The 24,356-nt window shown below is 34.1% G+C and overlaps 1 protein-coding gene across 4 annotated transcripts in view; it reads left to right on the top strand.

The window, feature by feature from the left end:
- CEP128 (centrosomal protein 128) overlaps window positions 1-24,356 on the top strand; it is a 375,253-nt gene that overhangs the window by 57,177 nt on the left and 293,720 nt on the right. For all 4 annotated transcript variants that reach the window (XM_045807714.2, XM_045807712.2, XM_087856159.1 and 1 more), the window contains one exon: window positions 2,012-2,128. In XM_045807714.2, the coding sequence (XP_045663670.2) occupies window positions 2,012-2,128 (117 nt within the window). The remainder of the gene's footprint in view (window positions 1-2,011; window positions 2,129-24,356) is intronic.

Here is a 24,356-nt window from a genome sequence, read left to right as displayed (position 1 = left end):
TTTTCCATGTTGTAGCATGGGTAAGATGTTTCTTCCTTTTTAAGACTGGATAATACTCCATTGTATGTGTAACCCATTTGGTTGGTCCATTTATCTGTGAATGGACACTTCAGTTGCTTCTATCTTTGGCGCTTGTGAATAATGCTGCTATAGACATGGGTCTACAAATAATCTCTTTAAGACCCTCTTTCAATTCTTTTGGGCATATACCTAGAAATGGAATTGCTGGTAATTCTATTTTTAATTTTTTAAGGAACCAACATATTGTTTTCCATAGGATCTGTGCAATTTTATATTCCCACTAACAGCGTACCGAGATTCCACTTCCTCTCTAACACTTGTTATTTTCTGGTTTTGTTTGTTTTTGATAGTAGCCACCCTAATGAGTTTGAGATGATTGTGTATTATTTATTTTCTGGTAAGTGTTGCTATTAATTACTTTTTACATTCAGAGTGAATTATAAAGGTATTTCCATTTTGTAAAAATTGCATGAATTAACAACCTTTGATTTTTTAGTATTTACCCAATATTATTTTCTATTACAGCAGGTACTACATTTATTTCAGATGCAGTAGTAAATTGTTTATTGGGATACTAGGGTTGATTACTACAATAATTTAGAAGCTTGATGCTGAAGGGTGTTTTGAGTTTTTAGTAAAGCACTGTGAGTATCACAGTAAATATCTTAATAGTTTTTAAGCAGTAAAAGGTGGAAAACCAAGAATTTTCATTCTTAGTAAATGTTAACTGCTAATTTTTTTTTTTTAAAGATTTTATTTATTTATTCGACAGAGACAGAGACAGCCAGTGAGAGAGGGAACACAAGCAGGGGGAGTGGGAGAGGAAGAAGCAGGCTCATAGCGGAGGAGCCTGACGTGGGGCTCGATCCCAGAATGCCGGGATCACACCCTGAGCCGAAGGCAGACGCTTAACCGCTGTGCCACCCAGGCGCCCCTAACTGCTAATTTTTTTGATAGACTATTTTTGCTGAGCTTATTGACTAAACTTATGTTTACCAGTGTCATTGTAAAAAACAATTTGATTTGAGCGATCATTTATCATAAAATTAACATGCTTTATGTGCATAAGTCAATGATTTTTAATAAATGTATTGAGTTATACTGCCATCACCACAATCCAGTTTAGAACATTTCTATCATCCTAGTAAGATTCCTTGTGACCAGGACCCTTCTGGCTATGTAGAATTGTTGGTAAAGGATTTCTTATAACAGGGCTGGATTTATTGCTTCTTTTGAATGAATCCAAATGTCTTTTATCACCCATAGCCTCCTGCATGAAATATACACATCATCAAATACGTAAATTTTATTTAGGGGACTATGTGATGATACACATGAAATGTGTTGGAATTTGTACAACTTTTAGCAAGGAAAATCTTGCATCAGAGAAAAAAAATTTTTTCATGTTAATTTTAGAGAGTCCCAATTAAACATTTTTCTGTTTGACTTTAGTTTTTGATCTTTTACAGCTGGTTTATTTTCAGTTGATCACAGTAGAAAAGATTGACAAGCTAATGAAAAATGCTTTTAATTATTTCCTGCTCATAGACATCAAAACCTTTTTAGGCAGGTCATGTTTATAGATAATTAAAATGAAAAAGAACTAAATAGAACAGCTTATCATTAATAGAGTAATAAATGCAGTCATTGGCAAACTTGGTATTTTCCTTTTAGCTCACCAGAGGGCACTCTTTTCTAGTCTATTTTAACTCTGATGTATTGAATTATTATACTTTGAAAGATTTAAGTCCTTTATTGGGATCCAGGTTTGGATTATTTAGAGACTAATGATTGTTTTGTAACTTTCAGTCCATTATTTTTTTTTGTGATCTGGTTTATTAAAACATTAATAAGCATTAAAAAGGACACTATAAATAAACCATTCTTAAATGCTGTAGGTGGTAGTGTATCTGGCATAAAATATCTCTTCAGTATATTCTCTTTTTGCTTAACAGCTCTGTAATGTCACTATTTCTGTCTGTTCATGTAGGTTTCAGACCGGGTGGAACGACGGCTTCAGGAAATAGAAAAAGAGATGCGCACAGAAAGAGAGCTGGTAGAAAAACGTCAGGATCAGCTGGGACTTATTTCTTTGCAGCTACAGGAGGTTTGTGAAAAATAACTTCTCAGAATGTAAATCTTGAGTTCGGATAGTTATTTAGCCATTGTTAAAATGGTTAGAGTTCCTTGGTCGTTGCATGTATATTTCAGTCCATCTGGGAAGTATATAGCATATAGGTTATCTAGTTCAGTGTGTGAAGACAGCCCTACCTGGTTCAAACCCAAAGTTTGCTGCTTGCTGGCTGTGCGACCTTGAGCAAGTTCTTTTGCTTTTCTAGGCCCATTTCCTCTGTGGAAAATGGAAATAATAATAGTATTTACCTAATCATGTTGGTGTGAGGATAAATGAATTAATGCTTATAAAGCACTTAATATAATATCTGGCATATGCTCAAAAATGTTAACTGAAAGTATGATTACTCTGATCAATTTTCCTTGGCATGAACTAGACCAGGGGTCAGCAAACCATGGCCACTGGACCAAATGTGGCCCATTGCCTATTTTTGTAAATAAAGTTTTATTGGAACATAGCCATTCCATTCATTTACTGTTTATGGGTGGTTTTTTGACACTGTGGCAGCACTGAGGAGTTGTAAAAGAGACCATATGACCCACAAAGCCTAACATATTGACTGTCTGGCCCAACCCCTGGACTAGACTTTGGTCATACCATTCCAAAATTGAGATCACTTACCTTTTAGGTAACTTTTTTATTTTGAAATTTCAGACTTAGGGGGAAATTGAAAAATTAGAACAAAGGATTTCTGTATACCCTTTACCTAGATTCCTCCAATATTCACATTTTATATGTATGTTATAATAATAATAAATAACAGTTATTATATATTACATATATATATATTTTTTGAGCTAGTTGCAGACATGATGTAAATAGTTTATACCTAAGTAATATGATGTCATAATCACAGGAAATTAACATTGGATCAATACTATGATATAGACTATAGTTTTTATTCACATTTTGCCACTAACATCCTTTTCTGGTCCAGGATGTAATACAGGGTCACATATTGCATTTGACCATCGTGTCTCTTTAGTCTCCTTTGATCTGGAACAGCTTTTTCAGTTTTTCTTTGTCATTTATGACCTTGACAATTTGCAGAGTACTGGCCAGTTATTTTGTAGAAGTCTTGCATTTTGGTTTGTTGATATTGTCTCATAACTAAATTCAGATTATGGACTTTTGGCAGGAAACCCCGAGCTAGAGTTGCAATCTTCCCCGGGTATCTTATTAGGAGGCATATAATGTCCATATGTCCCATTACTGGTGAAAACTAAACATTTGGTTAAGGTGTTGTCTGCCAGGTTTCTCCACTGCAAATTTTACTATTATGCCTTTTTAAATATTTATTTTGTGTGGAGATTCTTTGAAACTTGAAAATAGCTTATTATCGTATTTTCACCCGTAGATTTTAGCATTTATTAATATTCTTTAATGAAATAGTTATTACTATAAGTGATGCTAAATGGTGATTTTCTTTTTACACATTCCATCACTTTTTTCTGCGTTTATTAATTGGATTCCTACTGTGAGGAAAGGCTTTGCTTTTTCCCTTAATTAATTAATTAATTGTTGCTGTAGATTTGTGAATTCTCATTGTATAACATTGGTTATATTTTATTACTATCGTTATAGAAAATTAATTTGTTGAATTTCTCTTTTAATGAGTTTGAGATACATATATAAAGTATAAAAAATTGAAACAAGATTTTAAAAAGGATGTCTTTTTCTTTTACAAAATGATTTCCTCTAAAAGTGGTGTTCTACAGATGCACTTATGTATGCTTGAAGATCATTGACCTTTATAAATTGATGGATTAAAATTTTTTTAATTATTAGGAGACACTGCCAATTGAAAATTAGGAGCAAAAATGGCAGTCCTGAAATTATAATGTAAGCGATAGAAAATCTACTTTTGTTTTCTAAAATTCCGTTTTCCTCCATTTCACAAAAGGAGGCATACCCTTGCAAGTTGGTAATTACTTTGAAGAGGATACTTTGTTGAATAATTAGATACGGCATGTGGGTAGCCTTTTTTTTAAACCTTGATTTTTATACATTTGTTCTCAAAGCAAATTGCATCTGGTGAGCATAAGAATAGACAATTGTTCTTTTTTGCAAGAGAAAATTAGAGAAATTTTCCATACTTATTTTCTTCTTTCTTTGCAGAATGCACAAAATTACAAAGAAAGAGGGAGAGGAAGATTGCTTCCCACCCCTATTCTTGAGAAACCAGAGCCTGAATATTTGCATTGTAATTGTCAATTTGACTAAAAGCTTGAGCTGTGATTTGGAATTCCATCTCTGACAATACAGTAGAGGATCACTATTGATAAGAAATGTTTAATTTCATATTTTGTCACTTTAATATAAGTGGTGACCTATACGCTTTTAAAAGGTGGTTTTTGGATTAAACAGTGCAGTGGAAGCCGGAAAGGATTAATTTAGGCTGATACGTTTTCTTACTCCCAAGTTAAGTGGCTTAGGCTGTTCTGGAAAGGTCATGTTTAAGGAGAGGAAACACTTGCTTTCTTTTCAATATTAAAAAATACTTTTGCAAATACCTATACTGTGTGATGATAGTAATTGATATATTTTGTTTCTGGCTATGGTGAGAAAATGAATCTATAGGTGAGTAAGGAGATCTGGACTTTCAGCCACTATGCTCTTCTGCCTCCCTAAAATGTGTAATTCAATGTTAGTGAAAATTATGACATTTAAAAATTGTTAAGAGATTAGGAGTATTCCTTAAAACTTCCAGGATGTCAGAGATTTCTAGGTATAATGTCATATTATGAGGAGGCAATATGTACTTTTGGCTAAAACTTGCTTCTTTTTGGTGATTTAATGAGGTCCTTAGGTCCTTGGAGCTTTATTTGTTATCATTTAATGAAAAACACAGTATTAATCATTGGAAATTGGTTAAGGAACGGCCACTCTCCTCTTCTTGTTTAGAGGTCTTAAGGAATTGTTCACTCTTTAATGTGTTTGTGTGTATTTTTCCCCCTCTTGGTCTAACCAGGAGGGCTGTGGACACTCTGGAATCTGCTTCCTTTATTGAGTCTCAACTATTCATGTGCTACTGATGTCACATGAATATCAGATTTTCTTAACTTGATAAGGATCTTCACTGGCCTTCAGACTAAATTGAATGTTATATCTTCGTCTTCATTTGAATTACTTAAGATGAAATACATGAGATAAATGCTGGGTGCATATTTGTATATGCCTTTCAAAACATTTCAAGGCATATTAAAGTGCTAGTTCTCCCACTTACCCCCACCAGTAATAATCCATGCTTACCAGTGATCTAGGGTGAATCAGGTGTCTCAGGGTTTAAAGGTGCTTCCTGGAGAAGTCTATGGGGAAGGTGAAGAAATGGAATCTTAACTGAAGATGGTGAAGATTAGTGGGGAATTGTTAAGTGTAAGATGAGAGCTCAGCTTAGTGGTTTTTAGTCCATACATCTATGAGAAACCAGATTATATGAGCCTCTTCAATAATGTTAAAGCCTTGGACAGAAAAGTTAAAGTGATTGATAGATTTTTTTCCCAATATTTTTCTTCATCTTTTGGCATCTGTACCAATTGTGATAAACCTAATGAAGAAATAGCTATTTGTTCCTTCCCAGAAATGTCATTGTGGCTCCAGAGATGCTGAGTAATATGGATATTTCACCTAAGAAAAGCCTTGGGTACAGTTTATAAATGTATTTAGTTTGGACTCATTACGGGAGAAGCTTCTAAGCAAGCCAAGAATGTTTTCCTAATGTCCACTTAATAGCTTTAGCATCTCCTTTGAGACTTCTGTGTCAATTCAGAGGAGAATCTAGTCAGGCAAATGTTCTAAGGTGGCCTCATTAACCCCTTCCTTTTGAGACTCTCCTACTTGGTTTGGATTGACAAGGAGGCCTTTCTGAGACTGGTAGATTTTGGGCTTCACTTATCTTTCCAAGGCTGAACTGTATAACTTTTGCTTGGCACTTTACCTTCCTGTTTCCATAGTCAGTGTCCTGACACTTTCACATATTTATTTCATAGTACAAGCATCTCCTTCTCCACTGGTTTTACTTGATGCCTTTTATATAAATGCCCAATAAATCAGTCTGATGTTGACCAGCCCAATAGTCTCCCTGGGCTTTGAGAAAGACCAGTAGAATATTTAAGTCAATGGGAGTTTAAAATACAAGTTCCGTGGAAAGCATGAGGAAAGGCCCAGAAGATGCACATTATTTTCCCAATCCTTGGGACATGAGCTCTAGAATGTGGTCCTTTTCAAGCCCTGGTGACCAGGTGGAATGTAGCAAGCACTGAGTAACACAGTAAGGGTGACATGCAGGACCTTCAGACTACCAATGGCCTGAAAGAGTATCACAACAGGACAACTATACATGTACTATTCTATAGGAAAATGTGTATAGCTGGGGAAAATTCTAGAACTCCTGCCCTAGTGTTTATTCTTCATGGGATGGAGCCGTGTGTGTAGGATAAATCTGAGCCTTATTTTAAGTCCTGGTTTTTATTCTTTTAATAAACCCTAATCCCATCTACTATTTTTCTCCTTTTGCAACAATAGGTGTTTTCTCTTCAGTGTTCAGTTTCTAGTGATCTATTTTACACGAGTTTTTTTTTGTCCCAAGTTATTACTATTTCTTGATACTGAATTGTACTCGTTTTGAACATTTTGCATTTTTAACATTTGACATAGTTTGCACTTAATAAATATTTGTCAAATGCTAAGTAGTGACCACATTCATACATTGTTTTAATCCACTGTTTAACTAGTTTTATTTCTCACATAATTTTTTCTTTTAACATTTTCATTAAGTATTTAGCATGAAAAATATTTAATCATATATAACTTAAATAAGCATATAACTAAATGTGATCATATCATAAATGCTCATACATTCTCTTTTTAATGCAGTTTTGTTTATTTATTTGCTTGGCTCATATTCCCCACCCCCCCATCTCTTCTGTATTCTCTGATCATCAACCATTAACCCCACTCCTTAAGAAAAAGGAACCAGCGTGAACAGCCTGGGAGAGATCCCTTTATATTTTCCTTAATCATTACTCCTAATTATCCTAGATAGATGTATATGGACCTCATATACCTTTGCATATATAGGACTTTTTTGTATGTTTCATTTTAATAACATGGGATCACATTTGATACACACACACAATTCTGCTCTTTGCTTTTTCCTCTCATCAGTGCTTTCTGGAAATTCCTTGAACTAGCTGACGTGGTTCAAACTTAATTTTTTATTGCCACAGGTGGATTTTTATTATAATAGAGACTATCAGATTATATTTCCAAAAGGTTCTAACCTTTTACATTTCTGTTAGTAAAATGGTTGAAAATGGCCCTTTTCCCTACATTCTCTGTAATTTTTGCCAGGCTCATGGGTATAAAGTGTTAACTCATTTTTATATTTGCATTTCTCTATTAGTGAATTTGAACATCTTTTCACATATTTTTTGGCAGTTTGCATTTGTGCCTGTACAGATAGCTTGTTTATCATTTGTTCATTTGAAAATATTGGATTATTGTGTTTTCCCTCAGGAATTTTACCTTTTTAATGGCACGAGGAAGGAATCTGTTATTTTTTATCTGACTAATGAGTTGCCTCAGCATCATTTTTGAATAATTTGTTCTTTTCTGTCTGATTTAAATGTCTTTTTTTTTTAAATTTTTTTTTTTAATTTTTAAATGTCTTTTCTGTCTGATTTAAATGTTATATATCTAGTTTCCCATGATATCTCTCTGGTTCTGTATGCTTTTCTATTGATCTGTTTGTCTACCCCTAAACTGATATCATTTTATCTCCATTATTATAGCTTTCATTATATTTTGGTAAATGATAATGAAAATCTCTAGTCATGTTCCTTGAAAAATCCTGCTGGCATTTTGGTTGTAATTCTATTGACTGCATAGATTAATTTGAAGAGAGGTGTTTTCTAATGTTCTTCAATAATGTTTTGTAATTGTATATAAAGGTCTTACACATCTTTTGTTAGACTTATTCCTAGGTATCTTAGGGTTTTTCTATTGTGAATGGAATATTTTCTTTTATTACATCTCTGATTGGTTATCTGTAGTATATAGGAGTGCAGTTGGTTTTATATGTGGTTCTTGTATGCAACAATTTTGCTTAATCTCCTTTTATAATTTGTTAAGCAGCTTTCATGTATTACTGTCATGTAGTATATACTGTGTAGATAATCATATATGAAATGAAAGGCAATTTAGTCTCTAACTTTATAATTCTTTCTTTTTCATTGCTTTATTGCACTGTCTAGAAACTCAAGTGCAATGTTGAATAGAAACAAAGATAGCAAGAATTCATGCTTTATTCCTGTTTTTATAGGGATGCTTCTGAAGTGTTAATCTTGTTGCATGTTGTTTGCTCCCAGTTTTTTCAGTGCTATCCTTTATCAGATTAAGAACATTGCCTTCTATTCCTAGGTTTCCAAGAGTTGTTTCTGTTTGCTTCTTTTTAAAAAAATTATGAGGTGTTGTGGAATTTATCAAGTACTCTTTCTGCTTGCTATATTTTTCTTTTGATATTGAAATATGGTTGATTTTATCAATAGATATAGACCCCTCCTAGCATTTATTTAGTCATAATGTATTGTTTTTTATATATTGCTGAATTAATTTGCTAGTGTTTTCTTAGGATTTTAATATTTATGTTTATGATTGAGGGCTTATAATTTTCTTTGTACTGCTCTTTTTGGTTTTGGAAGCAAGGTTACATTTTCATAAGTGAATACATTTCATCATAAAATGAATTAGGTAGATTTTTTTTTTCTATTTTCTGGCTCTGTTTAAGAGAGGGATTGCCTATTTCTTGAATATTTGTTAAAACTCACCCATAAAAACATTTGTACCTGTTATCTTTCTGATGGCTGAGGTTTTCAATTTTTTTTTTTAAGATTTTATTTATTTATTTGAGAGAGAGAGAGAGCACATGAGCCAGAGGGAAAAGCAGACTCCCCGCTGAACAGGGAACCTGATCATGACCTGAGCCTAAGGCAGATGCTTAACTGATTGAGCCACCCAAGCACCCCATTTTTTTTCTTTTTTGTTTGTTTTTGGTTTATATAGCTTTTTTATTTTTAAAGTCCGTTTGGTAATTCATGATTTCTTATGTTATCCATTTTGCCTGTATTTTGAAGTTAATTTTAAAAAGCAAGCATAGCCCTGATTTATTATTTTTAAATCTTTCTCTGAAGCTCAAATATTACTTACTCCTTTTTCTTATTAGTATTGCTAGATATACATACGATTTTTTCATTTTGGCTAGCTTTATTACTCCATCGACTTCTTTCTTTGGCTGTATTATTTTTTTCTTCCTTTTTTTGTTTTTAGGATTACTCTGTTTTGGTTTTTAGACTTGCAAGTTGAAACATTAACTGATTTTACTGTTTTTAAAAATTACTGCAAATTTTCACTAATAACTGTATATTTTGATATGCTATTCTTTTATGGTGGCTTGTTTCTAAATCTTTTATGATTTTTTAAATGATTTTCTCTATAACTTATTTAGGAATGCCTTTTGAAAAATCCAGATGTGTGTATGCTCATGTAACTCTTTTTATTATTAATTTTTAATTCTTTTGAAATTTGTTGAAACTTCCATTTTGACACCTGGTACCATGATCAATCTTTTGGGTAAATATGTGAGTACAAAAATTTAACACATTTGCAATTTAGCATATGACACACATACATACACACTCCTATAAATTTAGTAAGTCAGGTTTGTAAATTGTATTCTGTTCTTTTGTATTCTTATTAAATATGTGTGTCTAAAGCCTCTCAGTATAATAAGGATTGTTAATTTCTCTCTTGATTTTTTTAGTTTTTTTTTTAGTTTTGCTGTATTTTGTGACTGGTTTCATGGATATGAATTAATTACTTCTTGGTCAATTATTTTTTAATCTGTACTGTACCTCTTGATATTAGCATTCTTTGAATTACTGTTTTCTTGGCATATGATTTTTCTGCCATATTTTAATCCTTCCTTGTTAACTTATTTTTTATGTTTCTTATAAACGCCTTATAGCTGGGCTTTAAAAATCTCATTTGATAAGTTATGTCTTTTAATGGCTGGCTTAGTCAGTTTATACTTAAAATTATTGATGCATTTGGAAGTGTTTTTATCCTTTTATTTGTTTTTTACCATCTCTTCTTTTTTTGTTGTTGGTTTTCTTTTCCCTCCCTCCCTCCCCCCCCCTTTTTTTTGTACTGGGTTGAAATGTGTTATATATTCATTTTTATACTTATGGCTTTGATTATATTAGATCATATTTCCATTTTTAGATGGTTATTCTCAAATTTTAAACATTGCGTCTATAACAACAAATTGTTCTAAGAAATCTGTGCTCTAAGCTCAGTGATTTCCTCTCCCTGTCTTATCAGAACATTTTTCTTCTGACCCTCAGCAAACTTCTGTCTTCTCATCCTTCAGGTTTAATTGTTGCCACCACTTTAGAGAGAACTGCCCTCCCCCTTCCTTTCCTAAAATAGCTCTTTTTCTGGAGTGCCTGGGTGGCTCATTTTGTTGAGTGTCCAACTCTTGATTTTGGCTCGGGTCATGATCCTCAGGGTCCTGAGATCAAGCCCTGAGTGGAGCTCAGTGCTCAGCAGGGAGTCTACTTGAAATTTTCCCCCTCTGTCCCTCCCCACCAATAAATAAATAAATCTTTAAAAAATAACATAAAATAGTTCTTTTCTACCCCATTGTTTTCTATCATATCATATTACTTTATCTTTTCATTGCACTTAACACCACCTATAATTGTTTATTTATGTTATTGTATGTCTTCCCCACTAAAATGGGAACTCTGTTGGCAGGAACTTTGTCCATCACCTGTTTTCTGGGGCATGTAATGCAGTGTTTATCCCACAGCAGACAGTCTGTGAATAGTTGTGGAAGGAATGACCATTGTTTTCACATGTGAGTGACCATTTGGCTGCATGTAACACTCTTGGGTAAAAAAAACAAGTGTTTTTCTCTCTTCAAGGTTTACCTGTGGTGTATTATCTTACTGCTCTTATTGCTGCAGAGAAAAAAGTGAGTGTTAACAAATTTTAACCTCTTTGAAGTTGAATACGTAGCAGTTTAAATGATTTGACTGAAATTTCACAAGCATTCTTCAAGAATTAAGGCAATCACAATTAAATTTTAACTCTTTAGAAAGTATATTTTGATATGGCACTTTACTGTTTTTCACATTATATTGGGAATTTAGGACAGCTAAATTTCTGATTTCTTAATGGATAACAGATGAAGTTAGAAAAAAATTCAGACTAGAACTGCTCAGATATATGAATTCTGAAAGTAGTATCTCTTTAAAATATTAACTATGGATTTCCGAAACAATGTTAATTCAACTGTGAGGATGTGAATGAACCAACACCTCATGGAGTTGTTCCCATTAGGGGTCAATATCAAAGGCTGATTGATCTTGGTTTGGGGACATAACAAATAATGGACAGAAAAGACTTAAGAGATACAGTTTTTTCCTTTGTAATTTTCAGAATGTTTGAAATTTCTTTTAATAAATGTTTTTCACATAATTTATACTACATTTTTCAAATTTAGTTAAAAGTCTTGGGAGAATACTCAAAAATAGGAAATTACTACCTTTTTTTGACCACTAGTCGTCAGTATTGAACCATCAATTGTGACCCAGCGGGCATCCTTCAAGAAAGTTGCTAAACTTTCTTGAAAATTGATTATAATATATATATCTCTCAACTATTAGAACTCCCTGAAAGTATACTTGGCACAAACATTGCAACTGAAGAAGAATATAATTATCTAACTATTGCTTATGGAAATTTAAATCTGAAACAGTGTTTTCTACTGTTGAAAAATAAAATATGACACATTGAGTATTATGTATTAAGACATCTGTTATATTTAACACTAAAACTATCATTTTTATGCCTTTTTGTTGGACTTTCTTCATGCTTCCTATTTAGAGTTACAGTCCCTCCCTCCCTCTGTGGAAAAAGTCTTTTTACGTATAGTAAAACAATTAGAGACTATAATTGGATATGAGAGTTTCTGTCACTGGAATCATGTATTCCCATGCCCTTGTCCATGGGTCCTGTATCTAATCTATACAGGAATGTCCCAAAGATACTTTCTCTACATTTTTATCTTACATAGATCTAAACTCTTTCTCCTAATTATCATTTTCTTCTCCTTAATCATTACTGCCTTTGTACCTTGTCGTCCACCCAACCCAGTTACAGTCATTTTCCACTGGTGTTCTCATGTTCGATTTTCCTTTGTGTAATCTTGTTTGTTTGTGTTTCTTTTACCTGATAAAAAAACCAGTTTTTATAGGTGCATGACTTCCTGCATTTCTAGTTAATTTACATTTGTATTCAATACCCTAGGTTTTTTTTTTTTTTTTTTGGTAAATACTGAAGCTGTGGTATTTATTATTTATTACTCAAGAAATGAGAATTTGCTTAGGTTTTTGTAACATCTCTCATGGTCAAGGTAGAACACTATTTACACCTATAACCTTATGTCATCATTCCATGGGCTTATTTGGCAGTGAGAAAAAGTTGTTCAGTTTCTTATTTTTCATCTGAGAAAGAGATCCTTAAGCACTGTTAGCCAATATCAGACTTGGATGGGAATCAAATTAGAGTGGTGCTGTGATTTAAAGCCACAAAGCCTGGGCAGACTTGGGTTGCTGGAGCTCCATTTCCTGTTCTTTCCCCTCCTGACCTGGGAACTTGTATAGAAGGTGCCAAACTGTGTCTTTTTGTGTGGTTCAGCCTATTAAGTAGCTCCTATGATTATTTCTTCTAAAAGGATGGATACTCATCTTGATGACAAAAACAATGTTAACTTTATATTTAAAAAATTTTTTGTGATTTGTTTATGTTCTTGCCTTTGCCATTTCTCTCACCCTTCATATGCTGTCCATCATTAAATTCTGTCAGCTCTATTTATTTATTTTTAAAGGTTTTATTTATTCACTTTAGAGAATAGATGGAGGGAGAGAGAAAGAGCACACGCAGGAGGAAGAGCAGAGGAAGAGGGGCAAGCAGACTCCATGCTGAGCGGACACGGGGCTTGAGCCCATGACCCTGACATCATGACCTGAGCCAAAATCAAGAGTCAGATGCTTAACCGACTGAGCCACCCAGGCACCACATCAGCAATATTTGAATTGATCACTCATCACCCCCTGTATCACTACTACTTTCATCTATCCTTCTGTCTCTATTTTCCCCTGCTTGGGCTAGTGCAGTAGCCAGCCCCGTTGCTCCCATTCTTACCTTCCTACAGTCTTTTCCCCACAGAATCAGATAGTGCCACATCATTCTTCAGAACCCTTCAGTGGTTTCCTTATCATATTCAGAATGAAATGTAAAATCCTTAGCCTACAAGACCCGTCTCTTATGGTTCCTGCATGCTCACTCCCCTAATTCTCTGTCATTCTTCTTGTCCACTCTAGGCCAACTACACTTGCCTTCTTGCTTTTCCACAGACATGCCAGGCACCCTCCTGCTTTTGGACATTTGTACTTTCCATTTCCAGAGCCAGGAATTTTCAACTCTGGAAACAGTTGCATTGCTGTTTACCCTCATGTCATTCAGAGCCCTACTTCAGCAAGGCCTTATTAACTATTCTAGATAAACCCATTCTTCACTCCTGAGCTCCTTATACAGCCATATATATATTTTTAATTAGCACTTTTTATTACTTGTCATTTGTCTGCCCCCTGATCAGAATGCAGGCTTTGTGAAGGCAAGGCACATTGCTCACTGCTGTATCTAGAGTACCTAGAGCTATGGCTGGCATGGAATAAGGGCCCAATAAGTGTTTCTTGGAGGAAGGGATGAATAAATATTGTCTACTATGAAGTCGGAACTATACATAGTAAAATATTCAGCTTATACCTTCACATACTTAGTATATGCCAGGTGTGGTGCTGCAGACTAGAGATTTAATGGTACTTAAAGCATTGTCTTGACTTTGAGGGACTCCCAGTTTAGCTGAGAAAGAAATGTTAATAATCTCTGTAATTCACTAAGGGCATTATTTCAGTTTTGAAATAGGCTTCAGAGGAGCCCAGAGGGGAAATAGTTATTTCTTCTTAACCCTTTGGGAAAATTTGGGTGGAAGAAGTGGGATTTTTGCTGAGACTTTGTGTTTTCAAATCATTTTAGGCATTTCTTTTATGAATGTGATTCTACCCCATTGCTTTGCTACATGATACTACATGTAGCCGAAATACATATTTAAAGTCTGACTCACTATAGTTTCGATTTACAATATTGTTCTCTGTCTTACTATTTTATACCATGTTAATTATTTTCTTCTCTTTTTTATGTTTGTTACCTGTGGATTACTTATTTTTTTACAAGGATAAAGTAAACACTTTTCTGTAAGGTTGTGAAAGAACCATTAATGTTACCATTTTGATAAAAAGGAAAGAGATGGAAAAGAATGATTGTCTATTATGGGATTTGTCTTTCAAAGCTGGTTGAACACTATTTGGCACAGCTTGAAATGTGCAGGTCCAAGATATATTATGTTCTCCAGTCTTCTTCCTTAGTCTTTTTCTTGATTTACCTCTTTGCCTCCTGCACCCCACCCCTGCTGATTTAACCTGTAAGTCTGTTTTATTAGGCTTTGATCATTTCAGATGACACTAAAACCCTTTTAATATTTTTTTCTGTGGAAAATATATTTTTCCCCCAAAACTCCTTGTAGAAGAGAAGCTGGAAGAGATCTTGTATATTGTCTTTTTCAACCTTGTACTCACTCAGTACTTGAATTTCCATTCACAGAGCAAACTTCCCACGTGGTTCATGCATATTATATGCAGTTTGCACAAGCCATGTTCCCTTTCTTTTACTGGGAAATAGTGATAGGAATAGCTGGCTGGATTAAGGAATATTCCAGATCATATATTTCAGGAGCCTGCTATTTAATATTGATAAAACAAAAGTTGAGAGTATAGAACTGTATCCTACATCATTAGAGAAGTAAACTGCCAAGTGTTAGCCTGCTAGGAAGGTTTTTGGGTTCCTTTGAAGGGTGCAGTTTTATGAGATGATGTGTAGATGTCAGTTGTCCTGAGATTCATGAAATCTCATTTCTGTATAATTAACACTTATGTCATCTCTTCTTAGGCTTTTTACTCTATTAAGAAAATATTACCTAAGGGTATTAATTATTAAATGTTTGCAGTGTACTTTCTATCCCCTTTCACCTCTCCATTTCAGTGATCTTTCGTCAAAATCCTCCGGTGTGTGTAACATATTTTATTATTCAGATGTTTTTGAATAAGATGTGTTTTTCAGGATGCCTTCCTGGGTTGATCAGTTTGCTGGTAGCTTCTTTGTTCCTATCCTCATTGAAGTTAGTCCTTATATAATTTTTTTGTTCTACTTTTTTCCCCCCCTGATCATTTGCTCTCTAGGTTCTTGAAGAGTCATTTCTTATTTTCTCTAAAATGGCCATTATGGCTTCTGACTCCTTTCTTTATTTCACCTATTCTTTAAGTGTGTGTATAGATGTTCTTGTAAAGTGCCTCAGAATGTGTTTGGAAATAGTTGAGGTTTGCTTTATGAATATATACTCTTAGTGCTGCTGTAAGTTGCATTTAAGTCTGACACATTTTATGTTCATACCATATATGACTAGATCTTAAAGTATTGTTTAATCACATTTATTTTGCTGTGTGTACTTACTTGTTCTTGCTAATATTGTCATTGTAAACTATAACAAATAAGGCTAGCATGAATCAGTGCGGGTCCCTTTGTGTAGCACCATATGCAAATAGACATTTAATGCTGCTAATGCTATGATGATGATGAAAAATGTCTGTGCTCTTGTTGACTGAACAGCTGCCTGACAATAGCCTGAGATTTTCTGAGTGCAGGACTTGTTTAATTTCTACTTTGTGCTTTTCTTGAAGAGTGTAATATTTCTATCTACATTTTCAGTGAATTTATCCTAGACCATCTGTTTATAAAGCCCTTTTCCATCATTATCAATTAATATTTATTGGGCAACTACTGAGTGCATAGTAATGTTGTGTAAACAAAGACCACTGCTACAGATAGACATAGTCATTGACTTGGTACTGTTTTATTTTGATTAGAAAATAGTGAAAAAAACAATCCAAACGCATAAAATAACATCCTCTAACTCTAAACAATGAAAGGTGTTGTATGTTTACAGGGCATTTTGCTCAAATACGTATAGAATTTTATTTTATTTTATTTTATTTTTAAACTTGAGAAATTTTAAATTAAATTTTTATAATTATCTATGATCTTCTGTTTGTCAACAATTCTAACTCAGAGGTCCTGTATTTAGAAAGTCAAATGAAGTATCCTATTGCTCTGGGGTTTCTAATAAAACTCTTGAGTGTCCTTTTTCAAAGAGGAAACTACTCAGATAAAAACAGACCCTCCACTAAGAGCCTTTGCTTTTTGATTTTGAAGGAAATCCTGGAAAGTGCACTTGTTGGGCTCACATTTAACTTTACTTGCAAGATTTTTCTTAAGTAAAAGATTGCATAAAAATAAAATCTGTTCCAGTAAAAGCAGTGGCATTTTAGGGAATAATACTCATTACCATTGTTGCTTTTGAATTAAAGAAGGCAAAAGACTTGTATGTCTTTTTAGCAAACCAACTTTGTAGGCAGTAATTAAGGTTTTGTTTTGCAGATTGGCAAATTTAATAACATTTAAAGAATGAAATCCTGACAGTAGTCAATAGGGGTTTTACCTTTGAGTTATTTTTATAGTCCTGGTAGATCTTGCTGATTCATCCAGGGTCTCTGGCCTAGTTAGTCTTCCATGTGGCCTTTGGCTAAGGTTTAGGGTAAAGACTATGACCATGGAACAGAGCAAAGGGAATTGGCTCTCATGGTGATTGAACCCATGACCTTGGTTAGCTTCATTGGCAAAGGGTGCCCCAGCCAGTCACAGACTCCATAAATATGGACATAGTAGAAACAGTAAGTTTCCTATTCATTGGGGGAAAATAGGTCAGTAATAAGTGACCATCTATCCTACCACAATAATTTCTATAAAAGCTCTCAGATTCCTGAAAAAATAAACACCTTAGCATAAGAAGACAAAAAAGAAAAAAAAAATAGACATCTGGGCCATTCTCAAAGAGAAGCTTTAAGTTTTATGTTTCAAAACCTCAGGTATCTTTAAAAAACATCATTAAGGATTACAATTATCATCAGAAGTAATACCAATGTACTTAACTACTGATAAATCTTACTTAACTGTATGATACTTGATATTACTCTGCCTTTTGAAAAGCAGGAATGGCTGTATCTTGTGACTCCACACACAATGTGCTTACCACTTCCATCTGGAAAATACACATAATTCAACTGGCAGCAGGTTTTTAGAATTTCTCCCTCACTTTGGTATCCCAAAATCTGTATGGTGGTATAGTAGTAATGATCACTATTGGATTCTCTTTGGACTTTATCATTTAATTCTATTTTAACTTACTAACCTTTTTTTTTTTTTTTTTTTTTTTAGTGGTAGTTGTTTATATAGCATTTTGTTCCTTGGTTATGACTGAAAAATAAATTTCTTTGAACAATTAAGTAAAATCTAGCTATTTTTGAGTTAGATACTGGTTCAGGGATTTAGAATATGAATGCATTGTTTTCTGCCTTGAAAAGAAACCTAATTTTTTTTTGTTTTGTTTTGTTTGGTTTTTGTTGGCACAGATAATCCCCAACTGGATGAACTTAAAGGCTAAAATTTTCCATGACTTTAGCTAGTTCTCATGTGGGAGGAATCTCTAACTTGATTTAGGAAAAAACAAAATTTAGAAATTCACAGAGCTTGACAGAAATAAAATCTATGTTAATTTAAGCGAGTAGTATTAGTTCAAGCAATAAAATCCTGCTGCATTATGCATATATCTTTTCAAAATATGTATTATTCTATTGATATTTGATGGTTTTAGAGTTGTGATTTAGGTTTTCAAAAGAGAATTTTGGAAATAGACACCAGATTTCTATCTTTTAAAAAAAACTCAATTAAATATGTTTATTACAGTATTTTATACATATTAAGTACTTAATAATGTTTTTTCTTGATTTGAAATATAACAAATGTTCTTAAAGCTATTTAAAATTTTTCATATACATAAATATAAACTTTTAACTTTATAGTTCATGTTGTCTCATTTGGATCAGAAGTGCATTATATTGTGAAGCTTAAAATATTTCCTGACTTTTATTTTGTACCTACATGAAGAATTTAATTATAATATATAGTCAAGTGAGCAATGAAGCAATGAAAAGACATAGAGGAACTTTAAAGGCATATTGTTAAGTGGAAGAATAATCTGAAAAGACTACATACTGTATGAATCCAACTATATGACATTCTGGGAAAGAAAAACCATGGAGACAGTAAAGAGATCGGTGGTTGCCAGAATTTGGGAGATAGGGAATGAATAGGTAGAGCACAGGATTTTTAGTGAAAATACGCTATGAAAATACACTATGATACTGTAATGATGGATACCTGTCATAAATTTGTTCAAACCCATAGAGTGTGCAGCATCAAAAATGAACCTTAATGTAAATTATGAGTGATTATAATGTGTCATTGTAGGTTCATCAGTTGTAACAAATGTACTACTTTGTTGAAGGATGTTGATAATGGGGAACTTATGCATGTATGAGGACACTGGTGTATATGGGAACTCCATTTCCCTCTCAGTTTTGCTTTGAACCTAAAACTGCTCAAAAAAAAAAAGTCTTTAATGATATATAGTAAGAGCAATAGTTTTCTAATTCTCAGTGACATGACTTCATTCTTTATTACTGGGGGAAAAATCTGACTTGGAGGTTTGTACCTTTTAAAGAATAATGTTACTGACCTATTGTTCCGTGTGAGCAGACTTGTTTTTCTATAGTCTTGTTGGTTTACCAGTGAGTCATCTACATGTTCTTGCCCTTGTGACCAAAGGCATGCACTTGGAGCACTGCTGAGTGATTAGGATGAGACCGGATAGTTTATGTTCATTTTTTTTTTTTTTTTAAATTTCAGTGGCCTGTGTGGGAGTTAACATAGGACCTACCTCTGTTTCTTTCTTTCTTTTTTTTTTTTCTCTTTTTAAGATTTTATTTATTTATTTGACAGAGAGAGAAAGACAGCCAGTGAGAGAGGAAACACAAGCAGGGGGAGTGGGAGAGGAAGAAGCAGGCTCCCAGCAGAGGAGCATGATGTGGGGCTCCATCCCAGACCACTGGATCACGCCCTGAGCTGAAGGCAGATGCTTAATGACTGAGCCACCCAGGCGCCCCTACCTGTGTTTCATTCCAGCTCCATCATTCTTACCCAGGCTGGCTGGTCCCTTTACAGTAGACAAAAGGCCTTTAATTCCCTATTTGTTCTTTATTTTTGAGTGTGTTATTTTTTAGAGCCTCATGATAAACATGCCTATTGTCAAAGTTGTGGGAGGTTTTATGGTCAGATGAGACGTCTACAAACATCCTCCTTTTCTCCTTTCCTTTCCTTCCTAAAAGAAAAGGCTGCTTAAAAAAAAAAAATCTATCTATCTATCTATCTATCTATCTATCTATCTATCTATCTATCTATCTATCATCTTGTGGTTATATATATATAACCACAAGAATTCAGAATCCTCTATCTCTAAAGAACTATAGTAGTATAATACTCAATATGTTAGTCTTTTTAATGGAAATAGGCACACTTAAGGAAAAGAAGAAAAATTGTTGTTATTAAAGATTTGAATGTGCTCCAGGGACGCACTATTAAGGCTCAGCGTTGTTGCTGTAATCTTAAAGGTGTAAAAGACAATCTGAATCCTGGAGCAGGGCACATGATAGCTTTATAGCTAAACTGCTTTTAAGTAAAAAAAAAAACAAGCTTTAAAAAGCAAAATAACATAATAATAGAAATTCATTGGCATGTGATTTTTTCCCCTCTTTTTATAACTGCTCTTACTGGGTCAGTTTTAATATAATTCTCATTGCTTGATCTAAGTCAAATGGAAAAGAAATCTAGTGCAGCCTTATACACTTAAAAAGATAGTCAGTGAGTTAAAGTTTATTATTAGCATTTAAAGAAATAGCTTGTAATTTCGATTCAGTTAGTTTTTAAAGTCTTTCTCCTTGAGTGTTATTTGTGTTTTCAGAAGTTAAAAATGCATTAATATGTATTTACTGGGTCTTAAGAGTTAGATTTTCTTTGTCTTTCATTTTAAACTAGGTAATGTAGAAAATATGTTCAGTATTCTGGGCTAGAATATTACATATGTGATGGTCTGTAGGAAGCAGAAATAATGTTCAAACTTAATGACATTTCTAAATGATATGGTGGAAATACAGTAATTTGCTTTGAGTTGCTCCTTAAGACTTCACTTTGGCTCCTCTACTGAAAACAATACAATTTAAGTTCTCATTGACTACATTTTTCTAAGACTTATATATCCTTAGAGTAAAAGGAGAAATAAAAAAGGGGGGTATTAAATAACATTTTGGGTACTAAAGTACAACTATAATAGAAAAATGTATTATTTGGAAAAGGGATATTATAAATAACTGGTCAGATGTTGAAGGTAGAAAGTGAGGAGGAAAGGAAATTTTTTTTGCTGATTCCTAGGTATGGAAAATAATTAGAGGTTCTTTTATTCAACAAGCTCATGTATGGAAATTAGGATTTTAAAAAAAGTTGACTTTCAGAAGAATTATGTTTTTATAAAGTATAATTCCATGTTATAACATACTATTTGTTTAATTAAAGTTCAGCTTATTGATTTCTATTTCTTTAACATCAAGTAAAATTATTAATATTTATACTAATTATAAGAAATGAAGATTAAATATCTATTAGTATGAGCATGAAAATAATAATTTCTCACATTGCCCTTTTGGGGGAATGAATTCTGGTAACTAATAAGACTTCACAGGGTCAGGGAAGTAAGGGTGTTGGGTGTGGTTGCTAGTATAACTGTTCAAAATTGAGAACTCGAATAAAGGCAAACTGCTCTGCGTAACCTGGAGAGGGAGATTTAGAAGGCTGTGGGGAAGGTCCAGCAGGTGCAAAGAAAGTAAACAATGAGGATGGACAAGATGTAAGGGGACAGGGAGGAAGCCCAAGAGAATTAAGAGAACAGCCAGTGTTTGGTGGAGCTTTGATGAGTGTACTCCATCCATCTATAACAGTTTTATGTAAAGTCCAGATCACTTATTAGCGTTTTGGGGGTAAGCAAGTTATCTTGGGGTAAATGCAGAAAGTTTTATCATTCTACGTGCTGGTGAGCACTGATCTCTGAGTTAATTTACTAGGAATCTGGGTGGCATTAGATTATAAGGTTTGATGGGGGAAAATTTTGTAGGCTAAAAAAGACCCGATAGTGTTATCTTTGCTCTGGCTTTGAGCTAAAATTGGTGGGTGAAACTTTAAGGATATTTGTATAGCCTCAAATTAAATATCAAAACAAGTGTTGATTACTTTAGTGGTTTTTAACATAGCACCACACATTTTTTGATATTTTCCCTCTGGAAAGTGGAGCTTAATTCTCCTTTTCAGTTGGAGTGGCTTTTGCTGAGGAGTTTGAATCCAGAATCAGAAGCTGTTTATGGTTGGATGAAACTTACCAGCTGCCAGAGGAAGTCTTCCTTGTAACAACTCCCTACCCCCACCATGGAAAACCCCAGGCTGGTTTTTTTAGCTCAATGAAGAAATATTGAAGAGATAACCAATTAAGTTTAACCCATTTAAAACAAAATAGGGCTAGGTTGAAATGATGATGTTGAGGAGTGAAATAGTTCAAAACTTTATGAAATGATTAAAAAATGTAATAACAACATCTTTATATCTTTTCATTCTCTTACACATGCGTGTTGGCTGGGGAAAGCAGCATGGAAAGAATAAAGATGCCTGCAGTCAGTTTCAGGTTTCTAGTGTAATTTCATGAAGGCAAAATTTATAAACATATCCCACCCTGAATAGATTATCCATATGGAATTAAATATTATTACAAATTCCACCTACCCTACAAGAATGGACAAATATTAAACATCAGAATCTTTTGATAATTACCTGAAAAGCAGTACGATTCAACTACTCGTACCCCACTCTCCCTCTTAATAAATTGGCTTAATATTAACTTGTGGATTTATAAATGATGTAGGTTGAAATGCCGGGGTTCAGAGCCAATGGCCAAGAAAAAATTCTTGAGATGTTTTTGGTGTGAAAGGGTGTTTTTTTGTTTGTTTGTTGTTAAAGATTTTATTTATTTGATGGAGAGAGAGAGCGCACAAGCAGGCAGAGCAGCAGGCAGAGGGAGAAGGAGCAGCAGGCTTCCCGCTGAGCAAGGAGCCTGATGCAGGGCTCGATCCCAGGCTCCTGGGATCCTGTCCTGAGCCGAAGGCAGTCAGCCAACCAACTGAGCCACCCGGGCGTCCCAAAAGGGTGGTTTTATTAAAGCACAGGGACAGGACCCGTGGGCAGAAAGAGCTGCACAGGGATCAAGAGGCGTGGCCAATTATATACTTTCAAATTGGGAGGGGGTTAGGAATGGCACAAGCCTCCAAGGTATTTTGGAGGCAAGGTTTTCAAGACCTTGAGGGGGCTAGCTATTGTTAGGAAGAGGTCATTTATTACTGTTTAGTGAAAACTCAGTCATGAGAGCCTTCAGATGTATATTGGTGGGTCGTATGCTTGGAGGATGATTGCTAACATATATCTTGGGAGCTAGAGATAAAGGAAGTTTCAAAGGAATTTTTATATGTTAAAGAAGACTTATAGGATCCTGGGGGTGAGGATAATGTTAAGCTAAGATTGCACTTTGCCCTTAGCAAAGCATTAACATCGAGGCAGCTGAGTTCCTAGAGGAACCACTCTGCCTGTTGCAAGGACTTGTCAGTGGGCTGTAGGTAGTAAGCAAATCTAATTTTTTCTTTTGCCTTTGTTTCCCACATCATAAAGATTAAATGTATATGTTTAATATATATAATGTATTTAATATGTAAGAAGAAGAACCCCTGCGTAGAGTGAAGTGTTAAGTGTTATAATATTATTACTGTCCTCAAACCAAAATTTTCATTTTGATGCTGCCTCTCTGACTTTTTACTCAATTCCTTTTTATTAGAGTTAGAGCCATGGCAGAAGGAGCAGTAATTTCCTGACAGGGGGCCATGGTTATTTTATATGCATGTATATTAGTAGCCCCAGCACCGTGCCTGACACATAGTAAATGCACTTAGGAGTTATTCGTTGGATATGTAAGTTAAGGAAGTTGAATATGATTGATTATATTTACATCAAAACAGTTTTTTTGAAAAAGATTTATTTACTTATTTTAGAGAGCACACGTGAGGGTAGGGGGGCAGAGGAGGAGGGGGAGGGAGAGAATTTCTAGCAGACTCTCTGCTGAGCACTGAGCATGGAGCCCAAGGCAGAGCTGGATCTCACCATCCTGAAGTCATGACTTCAGCCAGAATCAAGAGTCAGATGCTTAACTGACTGAGCCACGCAGGTGCCCCTGCATCAAAACAGTTTTAACATGTTTTGCTATTTGTCTAAAAATAATTTTTCTGTTGAACACCATAGGTCTTTGTTGGGAGACCTCAGGCATTTGGCTTTTCTCAATTTGGGTGGCCTCTGCACGTATACCTTGCTAAGTCTAAATGCTAGAATTATCAAAATTTTTCTTAAACAAATAGAATGCCTTTTAAATGTCGTGAAAGATTGCTCCAAGTATATATTTTTTTCCTTAAGTTTAATTTTGTTTTAACGTAGGGCAAACCAAAATACACATTTTTCTGGTTACCTTTTGAAATATGAATTTTCTTCAAGTTCCTTTTTCCATTTTATTAAAGAGAGACAAATGTAGAAAAGAATGCTTTCTTTTCTCTTTGTGAAGAATGGTTTGAAGAGCTAGTTCTGTGTAGTGATAAAATATCATACTTGTAATAATGATGCAATAAGCATGTTTCTATCTCAAGATATTTTTTCAGAATTTGAAAAACTAACGAGCCGATTTTTATTATTATGTCTAAATAGTTGAACAGATAAAATGTTTTTTATAGTATTATTTCACCAAGCAGTAAGCTTTGTTTCCAAGTGAACTGTTAGCTATCTACAGTCCCTAAATGTGTAACAAAATACACAAAGATGGGAAAAAGTGAAACTAAGTGGTAATTGATTAGGAAGATCAAGAAGTTGTTTATATTTG

The sequence above is a fragment of the Ursus americanus genome, chromosome 26 (assembly GCF_024610735.1).
Source record: "Ursus americanus isolate L20-20 chromosome 26, mUrsAme1.1.p, whole genome shotgun sequence".
NCBI classification, from domain to species: domain Eukaryota; kingdom Metazoa; phylum Chordata; class Mammalia; order Carnivora; family Ursidae; genus Ursus; species Ursus americanus.
The sequence above is the reverse complement of the archived record's forward strand: the minus strand, read 5'-3'. Positions and strand labels throughout refer to the sequence as shown.